The 12,500-nt window shown below is 39.7% G+C and overlaps 1 protein-coding gene across 1 annotated transcript in view; it reads right to left on the bottom strand.

Annotated features, from left to right (window-relative positions):
- LOC123507683 (cadherin-99C-like) overlaps nt 1-12,500 on the bottom strand; it is a 74,476-nt gene that overhangs the window by 45,893 nt on the left and 16,083 nt on the right. Inside the window, 1 exon segment of the mRNA XM_045260809.1 lies at nt 6,928-6,990. Coding sequence (XP_045116744.1) covers nt 6,928-6,990 — 63 coding nt within the window.

Below are 12,500 nucleotides of genomic sequence, written 5' to 3'. Positions count from 1 at the left end.
ATTTTCCTCTTGTTTTCAGTTCCCTTATATTCCTGTCCCTTTGTCTTCCTTTCGTTTCCAGTTCCCATACACTTCAAGTCCTGTTTCTTCCAGTTTCCATTTGATTCATGTCTTCAAGTCCATATACCCTCGTCTCTCAGTTTCAATAAGTATTTCTCTTCTTTACACCTACTGGCCTTTTCTTAAATAGGTAAATAAATAAATAGATTGAGTACATACGTAGTCTTGCATAAGCTAACCCAGTCCACCACACTAATGACGCAAGCATTGATAGGCACGTGAAGGAATCTCAGAGGGAAGTGCCTGAGTGGTGGTTGGCTGGGTGGCTAGCATGTGTGAGGGACGGAGGTGTGTCAATTGTGGAGGACGTAGGGTATGGCGAGGGAGGGGCGGCAGCTGCAGGCCTTGAGTGTACGCAGGGACTGATTGACTGGCTGACTGGCTTCCTTCTTTTGTGTATTCAGTGTTTTGTTCTTATAGTGATTATGTTGTTTGTCTGAACGTGTGTGTTTGTATTTTTGTTTGTCTCTCTCTCTCTCTCTCTCTCTCTCTCTCTCTCTCTCTCTCTCTCTCTCTCTCTCTCTCTCTCTCTCTCTCTCTCTCTCTCTCTCTCGTGTGTGTGTGTGTGTGTGTGTGTGTGTGTGTGTGTGTGTGTGTGTGTGTGTGTGTGTGTGTGTGTGTGTGTGTGTGTGTGTGTGTGTGTGTGTGTGTCCTGATCTAATTCATTTTATTTTTATCTATCTATCTACCTATATATTTGCCTATTCATTTATTTATCTCTTATCTATCTATTCACCTATCTACTTACCTATCCATCTATCTATCTATTTATCAATCTATCTATCTATCTAGCCCAGTAACTGAAAACTAGCAAATAAAGTTACTTAACAGCGTATCTCCCTCTTTCAGTCCCCCATCTAGCGGCGTGACCACACAATTACCTAACGAGGTTTGTGGCTGGCTGGCCGTGGCTTGCGAAACGTCCCGAGTGATCAGCAGAACGCGGGCAGTATTGCAAAGATGGAAAAACAGCAAATCACACGAAGCTTATGTACCGTCACGCCTTCTGCCGCCACGACTAATTGAGGCATTATTGAGGAATTGTACGTGAGTGTAATGTACGTATTGCATATCTCGTTTTCTTTCGTTTTAATGTAAGTTAAGTTTTGTTGCTTAAAAGTTGTAGTGTTTCTCGTTCTTTTTGTTATTCTTGGTCTTTCTCTTTTTTTTTTTTTTTTTGTTCTTCTTTCTTTCTTTCTTTCTTTCTTGTGGTGTGAACATTATTTTGTAGTGTGACTGATTTTAAAAAGCGTCTTGTATTCATTATTTCTTTGGTTCTGTTACTGTTTTCCTTCTCTCCTTTCTTTTTTCATTATTTTTTTCATGCTATAACAAATTTTTTTCTCCTGTTCTTTTTCATTATTTTATTCCGTGCTATTACTATTTCTTTTATCCCTTTTCCTCTTTTCATTATTTTCATTCGTGCTATAACTAACTTTTTCCTCTCCATTTTCGTTTTCCATTGTTTTCTTTCCTGCTATTACTTATTTTCCTCCCTTTTTCTTTTTCTATCATTTTTTTCTCGTGCTATAACCATCTCTTTCCTCTCCTTTTGTTGTTTTTTTCATTATTATTTTCTTTCTTGCTATAACTATCTCTTTCCTTTTCCCTTTTTCTTTTCTCATTATTTTCTCTTATTTTTTATTATCATTTTCTTTCTTGCTATAACAAACTCTTTCCTCTCCCTTTTCGTTTTTTTTTTATTATTATTTTTCGTGCTACAACAAATTCTTTCCTCTTCATTTTCTTTTCGTTTTTTTTTTTTTTAAGTGAGAAAGTTAATTAAGTGTGGTCTACAAGCAATCACTACGGTAATATTCTCTTTTCCCTGACGTATTCTGGTGAACATATTCCTTTTTTTTTTAATCGTTCTTTTGTATGTCAGTATTGTGAAATTTCCGTTTTTAATTTAATTGGATGACTAACTGAAGACAAAAAATCCACTTCTCATTTTCTGTCGTTGTTGTGTTCTGAGTTCTTCCTTGCAATACTGTGAGGTTTCAGTGTTTCGTTTTCTTCCGTGTCATACTGTGAGGTTTCCGTGTTTTAGTCTAATTGCAAGACTGAAAAAGAAACAAAGACACGAAAAAACATAAAGATGAAATTTCTCCTTTTGTCTTGCATTGTTCGAGCTTTCCAGTCCTTCAAATCTAGAAACCTTGTTATTCACTGCTACTCTGTTCACTTCCTAATGCAAGAGATAACGAGTATTCTCCATTTATCATCTCTCTCTCTCTCTCTCTCTCTCTCTCTCTCTCTCTCTCTCTCTCTCTCTCTCTCTCTCTCTCTCTCTCTCTCTCTCTCTCTCTCTCTCTCTCTCTCTCTCTCTCTCTCTCTCTCTCTCAACTTTCTCTCATTCTTATTCTGCCCACCTCTCTAATGGAAGCTTTACGAGTACTCTCAATCTATCATAGTTTTTCTTCTGGTACACTAAAGAATTTCCTGCTTGATTCTGTAATTCCTCCTACCTTTGACTTGAACATTCTGAAGAGGAAGGTTGGTAAAATATAATCCACTATGAGATTTCGTGTTTTAGTCAAATTAGAGAAAAATAAGAAAAGAAGAAAAAAACATGCATTGTCTTTCAGTTTTTCTCTCGCATTGTTTGGAAGATCGAGTCTTACAAACGTAGGAATCTTGTTAAAGCATATACTCGTCAAATTTTTCACAGCAACACCAAGGCCCTGTTTCTTTTTTTCTTTTTTAGGGGAGGGATGGAGGGAGCTTGGCATTTGAGGAACACCCGTGGATAAGTTAATGAAGAAGGTAATGACGTGATTCAACTCATAGCGCCAGTGTTTCTTGCGCCTTTCATTAGTCCACAATGGAAACAATGCGTGGCTAAGGTGAGCTGCTGCCGTGGTACAAGATGAACTGTAAGGTCGACCCGTGTTTTGCTGCCTTGAATCTGTCGTTGTAACCTTTGCGTGTGTGTGTGTGTGTGTGTGTGTGTGTGTGTGTGTGTGTGTGTGTGTGTGTGTGTGTGTGTGTGTGTGTGTGTGTGTGTGTGGTAGGTAATAAGAAGGATGGGTGTGTATGCATTTCGTACACACACACACACACACACACACACACACACACACACACACACACTTTGCTTTTTTTTTGTATTTTCATTTTCTTTTCTAGTGACGCAATGTGTTCCATTTTTCTTTTTTCTTGTTGCAGTGTTTCTCGTGGTCGGTAAGTTAATTGACTCTCTCTCTCTCTCTCTCTCTCTCTCTCTCTCTCTCTCTCTCTCTCTCTCTCTCTCTCTCTCTCTCTCTTAGCCTTGTAATATGACGCGCCTTTACTCTCCCATCATGATCCGCATTCCAACACAAGTTCAGTTTATTATTATGATTTTTTTCTTCCGAGGCTAATTTCAAGTTCATTTGCGTTCAGTTCGGTGAGATGAAATTTGAATGTGGTTTTGTCTAGTTGAATATTCTCTCTCTCTCTCTCTCTCTCTCTCTCTCTCTCTCTCTCTCTCTCTCTCTCTCTCTCTCTCTCTCTCTCTCTTCGGTTCATTTTTTTTCATTTTTCTTTGTTTTCTTTGTTATTTCTTTCTTTTCTTAAGTTTTGATAAGATTTGGTTTAATTTCGTTGTTTCACTAATGTTTCTTTTATTAATACTTGTAGTTTCTTATTGTTCCTTGAGTGTTTTTATTTAACTGCTTCCTATTTTTTCTTTTCTTATTTACTTTATCTTGAACCAAACAAGATTTTCAGTTCTTTTTGTACGTCATTTTGTTTATCTTCTCATTTTTCGTGTCTCATCTTTCTCATATCACCTACCTATCTTATCCTTTTATCTGATTTCTCACGCCTCAACTCATCTTTTTCACTTCATCCTCTTCATCTCATCTTTCAATCTCACGAAAAGAAGAAAAGAAGAAAAAACATATCATTTCTCTATTTCAACCAACACACACGTTTTCAATTCCACTCACATAATCAATAAAAGGAACAAAAGAAGATTAGTCACCCTTTCTTTCAACAAGGCAAAGAAAACGTAGACCTTGATTTATCTTCCCCAGCTACGCGAGTGACAGGCGAGTCAGCACACGTCCCTCCCCTATCACGTATTACTGTGCCTAACCTTCTCTATCACGTATTGCATCTGGAGACTCGGAACATGCAGGTAGCGCCGAGCTGCGAGGGACGTCTGAGAAAGTGTGTCACGAGGGAAAACGGGCCGAGGAGCTTCTGTGTGAGCCTTGGGAAGCATAGTTGTAATTTCCTGCACGCACTTTAGAAGGAAATATGTGAGAGGAAAAAATGGAGGTAGAAGAAGGAGAGTTTGCTGTTTTGTTGTAGTTGTTATTGATACTACTAATACTATTTATACTACTGCTTCTACTACTACTACTACTACTACTACTACTACTACTACTACTATTACTACCACTATTATTTTTATACTTAAAACTACTCCTACCACTACTACTACTATTACTACTACTGCTACTACTACTACTGCTGCTACCATTACTACTACTACTACTACTACTACTACTACTACTACTACTACTACTACTACTACTACTACTACTACTACTACTACTACTACTACTACTACTACTACTACTACTACTACTACTACTACTACTACTACTACTACTACTACTACTACTACTACTACTATTCTTCCTCCTCTTCCTTCACCTCACTCTCCTCCTACCTCAACTTTCTACCTCATTTATCTTTCCTTCCTCACCTTGCCTCATTTTTTTTTCTATTCCGGTGTCAAATCTCCTCCTCCTTCTCTCCTCCTTCTCCTCCTCGACAGGTTAATCGCCGGAAGCGCATTACACAACGTCCGTAATCGCGGTAAAAGGAGGCGGAGGGCGCGAAGGAGAGGCTGAAGGAGACGGAAAGAAGAGGTGGGTGACATAGAGCTAATAAATCTTTCCCCTTCAACTTAACGCTTTCTGTCGCTGTTAAAAGTGTTGGCATAGAGACACTGCAGAGAAAATAAGGAGAATAGATGGTTTTTCTCTTCTTACGTAGCAGAAATATTGACGAGACCTTAACTTACAAACAGTGTGCAAAAAGTTACGCATTAGTACTGAAGGGGAAGATGTGTCCAGCAGTGAAAGGGTGAATGAGGTTACTGAGCCACGACCGGATGATTAATATGAAGAGGTGAGTCTGACATTAGGTTTGATTTATCATTTATTTGTCATTTTACATATTTGATTTTTTTTTTTCACGGTATATGGAATTGTTACGTAAAATAAACAGGAATTTAGAGAAACGCTTTTTTCCATTAGTGTTAACGTTTTTTTTTTTTTTTTTGCATAAGGGAAACGGACCAGAAAAAAACAATAGCAGAAAATCAAAACATGTCCATGAATTCTTTCCCCATCAAAGAAAAGGATAGAAAAAAAAATCAGGAACGAAAATGCTTTGAAAGAAAGAAAAATGAAAAAGAAAATAAAAAAATAACATTAATCATTAGAATAAACCTTATGAAAACAGATCAAAATGTAGAAAATAAACAAATAAATAAATAAACACAGCAAGAAAGAAACCGAAAGACGCACAGAAGCCCAGACAGGTAATCCATCCCACACCAGTTTAAATGACGCAGGGATGAACACACGAAGCGAGTGGCCGTGACGGGGACAAGAACAAGAGCACTTTTTAGAGACAAGATCCGCGGCACTAACAAGAGACACCACCTCAATACAACCTCACCTGCATTCGCTTTATATTCTGATGCTGCTCACTATTTACTGTTACATCTGGAAGGGAGTGGCAAGGCAGGTATTTATTTTTTACACCTTTCGTCTGGTGTCTGATGTGTTTTACCTGTGTGAAGGGGAGTTAGTGTGAGGTGCATAGGGGTGGTTAGGTAGGTAAGTAGGTGATGGGTGGTGGGCAGGTAGAACGTGAAAAGAGAGATGGAGTGGATAGATATATGGATGGATAGATAGATAGATAGATAGAAAGACAGACAGATAGATGATAAATAGATAGATAAATAAATAAATATAGATAGATAGACAGATAAGTAAATAAACTGATAGGTATGTAAAGTCTAGACATAGATAGATATTTTTTTCTTTCTCTTCTTCTTTTCGTATGAGAGAGAGAGAGAGAGAGAGAGAGAGAGAGAGAGAGAGAGAGAGAGAGAGAGAGAGAGACAGTCATTATCCCAGTGTGTGTGTGTGTGTGTGTGTGTGTGTGTGTGTGTGTGTGTGTGTGTGTGTGTGTGTGTGTGTGTAAACAGACGTCCCGGTAATTCTCAGGGTCAGGGGGTTTGTGGGGGGAGTGGGGCGAGAATAGGGGGCGCTGACCCTTACGTTTACGGTTGAGCGAGTTACATGCACCTGCCCGAACCCCGTATCTCTCTCTCTCTCTCTCTCTCTCTCTCTCTCTCTCTCTCTCTCTCTCTCTCTCTCTCTCTCTTTGGACATACAGCCATAGAAAGCGAAGAAAAAGAGAATATGAAGTTTGGCAACGTAAGGTAAGGTAAGGTAAGGTTAGGTTAGGTTAGGTTAGGTTAAGGTTAGGTTAGGTTAGGTTAGGTTAGGTTAAGATAAAGTAAGGCCAGATACTATGATATAAAGTAAGGTAAGCTAAGGATAGGTTAGGCAAAGTAAGATAAGGAAAGATAAGATAAGGTATGTGAGATAAGAGCAGGATAAATAAGATCAGGCTAGGTTTAAGTTAGTTTAGGTGAGAGAGAGAGAGAGAGAGAGAGAGAGAGAGAGAGAGAGAGAGAGTTAGATTAGGTTAGATTAGGATAGGTTAGACTCCAGCCTACACAAAAATCCAAGACACTCGAGATGCTGTGAGTGTCATGACAGGGAGGACAGAGCGAGTAAGGGCCACGGGTGAAGGATGACAGCGAAGTGTGTGATGTGGCAGGATACTCACGACTCCCCAGGCTCTCCGTGATGTCCAGGATGATGATGGCTTGTCTCGAAGTGACGTCACACACTGGGAAAAAAAGACAAGGCTGGTTCAGTTTACTCACACACTGAGAAATCGTACAGAAGTTAACGAAAGAATAGAAAACATCATTAATTTACGTAAAGATGTTGCAAAATGAATGAGAGAGAGAGAGAGAGAGAGAGAGAGAGAGAGAGAGAGAGAGAGCCAGGCAGGTGTCTTGTGTCTACATGATTGCTCAGTCTGCGTGATGAATGTAGAGAGAGCGCGCGAACACACACACACACACACACACACACACACACACACACACACACACACACACACACACACACACACACACACCGTTAAATTAGATTATATACTTCTTCCAAAGACATGGAAGGGAAGCAGAAGAAGAAGAAGAAGAAGAAGGAAAAAAAAACAAAGAAAAAGAGGAAGAAGAAGCAATTAGCAGTTAAAACATCAACCTAACACGGAAATAGAGGAAACGCATATCATTCCTTAGCGCATTACACCGGAAACACACACACACACACACACACACACACACACACACACACACACACACACACACACACACACACACACACAAATAAATTACCTATATAAGACACAGTACCATTAATAGCATCAACTACTGGTTTGTGTTAAGCTCTCACTTATATTTTCTTACCGTACAGAAGAGAAATTCAACCTCATTTCTCACCCTTCTCTGTCTCAGTTCCTGTATTTGCGAGTACGTCCGGTTTTCTTAGTCTATCACAACTTAACCTAACCTATAGTAATCTAATCTGACCTCACTTAATTTAACTTAATCTATTCTAACCTAACCCAAACGTAACCTAACCTAATCTAACTTAACCAGACCTAACCTAACCTAACCTAACTCATCAAAACCTAACCAAATCTAACATAACCTAATCATTATGGAGACTACAAGTAAGTCTTTTTTTTTCTAATATTCATTTTTTTTTTTTTTTGCCCTTGGTAGTTTTCCCTCTTACACTAAAAAAATAGACTTTGACTTAACCCACCTTAGCTTAACAAACCTAACATAATCTAACCTAACAGAGCTAAGACAGTGCCAGCTAAAGAGAGACTTATGGCAGTTAGAAGCCGTAACCTCGAGCGAGTGACCTTCCTAACCTTACATACTAGACAGGAATCGAGCCAGTGGTGTTGACTTCTTCCTTAATTCCATCACTTCCTTTCACTCTCTGCCTTTCTCTCAATCTTCTTCCCTCAACTTGCTTCTCCATGCTCTTTATAATCGGTTACTGGTCTCTGGTCATTACGTGAGGTTAAACTACGTGAGGTGAGATGAGGTGAGGTGAAATGAGATGAGTGCAGGTTAGATAAGATGAGGTGAGGTGAGGTGAATGCAGTTAGGGTGAGGTGAGAGCAGGTTAGATGAGATAAGGTAAGGTAAGGTAAGGTAAGGTTAGGGTTAGGTTAAGTGAGGTGAGATGATTACAGGTGAGGTGAGGTGATTACAGGTGAGGTGAGGTGAGTACAGGTGAGGTCACGGTACTTCAGGAAGGAAGGAAATATGCAAAGAAAAGCAAGCGGTACAGACTCGGGGGGGAAAAGTCAACAATGTGTGTGTGTGTGTGTGTGTGTGTGTGTGTGTGTGTGTGTGTGTGTGTGTGTGTGTGTGTGTGTGTGTGTGTGTGTGTGTGTGTGTGCTGACCATGACCGTGATAGTGGTGATGCGGCCCCTCTATCTTTTCTACACCTGCTGTTTGGAGGAGGAGGAGGAGGAGGAGGAGGAGGAAGAAGCATGGTGATGGTGGTGGCGGTAGTGGTGGTTGTGATGACGGTGGTGAAGAAGAAGAAGAAGAAGAAGAAGAAAGAAGAAAGAAGAGACGACGACCACCACCACCACCACCACCACCACCACCACAGTATCACGCATGAGAAACAAGTCAGTCATCTTTTCCGTGAGAGCAGAACATTAAATCTCGCATCCTCCAAAACTCATCCAGACGTGAAATAGGACAAGACAACACACTAAAAAAACAAAGGAGTAAAAAGGCAAAGAAAAACGAATAACAGTGACGGAAACACGTACTTAAATTGCAAACGACTTGGAAAAATAAAAATGCAATAAAAACCATGGGAAGGAAGATAGTGAGAGAGCAAAAGTGTGATAAAAGAAAACCATCGCAATGACGTGATAAAACAGATGACAGTCACATAAAGAAAACGAGAAGAGAAAATGGATGATGACGGAGCAAGAAGAGAGCGGAAGAGAAAGACAAACAGAAAGACAGACAGATAAAGCAGACAGACAGACAGACAGACAGGAATAAATAGACAAACAGACAGGCAGATAATCAGACAGACACAGACAGACAGGGAGAAATAAGCAAACAAAAATAAATAGAAAGACAGACAGATAAAGCAGGCAGACTGACAGACAGGAATAAATAGACAAACAGACAGGCAGACAGTCAGACAGAAACAGAAAGACAGGGAAAAATAAACAGAAACAAAGCTACAGAAAGACAGATAGACAGACAGAGAGGCAAGGAAACAGACAGACGGAGAGAGAAACAAAGACAGAGATAAACATAGACAGAGACAGACACAAAAATAAAGAGATGACAGACATACAAACACACAAACAGATAGAGAAGCAAGGAAACAGACAGATAAAAAGAGAAACAGACATAAAAAAAACAAAAAGGCGGAAAGGAACACAAACAAAAAATAGAGAAACGGAAAGAGAGACAAAACAAACAATTTCAAAACAAACCAAAGGAACAGAGAGACAGAGAGAGAAACAGACATAAACAGGCAAAACAAACAAATCTGAACGCCACAGAAAGCGAAAACGGAAGGTGACAGAATATATATAATCAAACCAAGCGAATCTAATAAGGGGGTTCGAACAGACGTCACTCACACAAGACGACAAGAATAAAAATTGATGAGCTGCCCTGCGTGTCATCTATTGTTCCTTGTCATTACCCAGCCAGAGTGAGTCCAGATTCTCCTAACAGCCATGAGAACTAACCGGTCTAATTACTTTATCACTGTTATTAAGGTATCAGAGGTGTGTGTTGGGGGGAGAGGTCGGGGGAAAAGGTGTGTGTGTGGGGGGGAGGGAGAGGCGGTGTGTGTGTGTGTGTGTGTGTGTGTGTGTGTGTGTGTGTGTGTGTGTGTGTGTAACGCGCGCACACACACACACACACACACACACACACACACACACACACACACACACACACACACTACCGTTCAGTAAAGACGCTCAAACAGAGAGAGAGAGAGAGAGAGAGAGAGAGAGAGAGAGAGAGAGAGAGAGAGAGAGAGAGAGAGAGTCGAGTGTTTCCGCTTTTAACACAACAAACAATACGAATAATCTGAACCAAAGATTATTTATAAGAATAAAAAACAAACAAACATTGAGAAAGCTTGCCAGTTTTTGTCATTATTCTTAACTGATACAAAGAAAGGGAAGAGGAAGTGAATGGCAGATGATCAAGAGGAGGAGGAGGAGGAGGAGGAGATGTATAATGATGATAACAAAGAGGATGAAGATGAGTAAGAATAACAATGACGATATTGACTGAACGGGAGAAGGAGGAGGAGGAGGAGGAGGAGGAGGAGGAGAAGGAGAAGGAGAAGGAGGAGGAGGAGGAGGAGGAGAAGGAGGAGGAGAAGAGGAAGAAGAAGAAGAAGAAGAAGAAGAAGAAGAAGAAGAAGAAGAAGAAGAAGAAGAAGAAGAAGAAGAAGAAGAAGAAGACAACAACATGATGCAGAAGAAGAAGAAGAAGAAGAAGAAGAAGAACAACATGATGCAGAAGAAGAAGAAGAAGAAGAAGAAGAAGAAACTAGAGGAAATTAATCTTCTCCCTCCCCTCAGTAATGGCCACAAATTACCAGCAGCACAGCAGGTAAGTGAAATAATTACACTACAATTACTCTATTACACCACCTGCCTGCTTGTCTTGCCCCGCCGCCTCGCCCCAGTCAGGTCGTCAGAGCAAGGGACAACTTCACCTCCCCCATTTTTCCCTCAGTATTCTCCTCCTGGACTTCATTATCTTCTGTTATTTATTAAGGCATTTGATTGTCACATTTTCCTTCAATATTTTCTTCCTGGACTCAATTTTCTGATATTTTCATTATTTATTTGAGGTATTTTGAGTATGGCCGTCACTTTTCCCTCAATATTTTTCTCCTGGACTTAATTCTCTGATGTTTTCCATTATTTACTGAAGCTTTTGAGTATGACCGTCACTTTTCCTTCAATGTTTTCCTCCTGGACTTAATTCTTCGAAATTTTCCATTATTCATTGAGTTATTTTGAGTATAAGACAGTTTCCCTCCTGACCTTTTCTTCCCTCTCCTTTGAATGTTTCCCTTCCAGACGTAATTTCTGATATGTTTATTTTTTTTACCAGTTCTTCAAGTATTAACTCAAATATACAAAAAAAATTTACCAACTTAATTTCCTTTCATGTTTTTTTCCTTTTCATAACTAAGTGTTGAAATCATCCTAACCCAAACTATTCAATTAACTTAACCTAATCTAACCTAATTTAAATCAACCTAGCAACACTTAATCTGACTTATTGTAAACGAACCTATTCTATCCAACATCTTCCTAACCTAACCTAACTCTCTTCTAATCTAACAAAACATAACTTCTAACCTAACCGAACCTAGATTAACCTAACCTAACCTAAGAAAGAATAACAAAGAACACAAAATCAGAGAGAGAGAGAGAGAGAGAGAGAGAGGGAGGGAGAGAGAAGCATCATGACACATACCACTGCTTCGTTCTGCTCACACTGTTCCGAAGCCCATTTTCGAAGCTGGCCTGTGTTCTGCTCTGGCGAGACTCAGCATAGCGCGCCTGCATTGTCACGGTCAGCAGTGCACGCCTACCCCCTTCCCTCCTCCTCTATCCCTCCCCATCACGCCTTCCCTTCCCCCTTCCTCTCTTCATCGCTCCATCTTCCCGCCTTCCTCCCATTCGTCCCCCTCTCCCCTCAGATGTTCTTCTACACACCTACATGTTCTCTCTCTCTCTCTCTCTCTCTCTCTCTCTCTCTCTCTCTCTCTCTCTCGTAATGAATAGAAGAACAAAAAATTGGAGATTCAAAGGCAAATATTAACTTTCTCACTTCCGTTAGGCTTCGTGACTAATTCGGTTCACTTCGATTGTAATAATATTCTTTACGACTTTTCTTCTATCTTCCATTTTCTTTTTTTTTTTTTTAGGGAAGATGATAATGGAGATGAAGTTATTTCCGATCTCTTTTCCTTTTTTTTTTACTTTTCTTTTTTTTTCTTTTTGTTTCTTCTTCCTGGCAATGAGAAATTTTTATGAATGTCAGATAAGGTCATGGATAAGTTAGTTGGGTAGTAGTAGTAGTAGTAGTAGTAGTAGTAGTAGTAGTAGTAGTAGTAGTAGTAGTAGTAGTAGTAGTTGTTGTTGTTGTTGTAGTAGTAACGACGATGAAAAGAAGAAGAAGAAGAAGAAGAAAGTAAGAAAAAAAACATGATAAAACAACAAGAATAAGAAAACTCACCAAGTGACT

This window comes from Portunus trituberculatus, chromosome 23 (assembly GCF_017591435.1).
Source record: "Portunus trituberculatus isolate SZX2019 chromosome 23, ASM1759143v1, whole genome shotgun sequence".
Taxonomy (NCBI): Eukaryota; Metazoa; Arthropoda; class Malacostraca; order Decapoda; family Portunidae; genus Portunus; species Portunus trituberculatus.
This window is presented reverse-complemented; position numbering and strand designations above follow the sequence as displayed.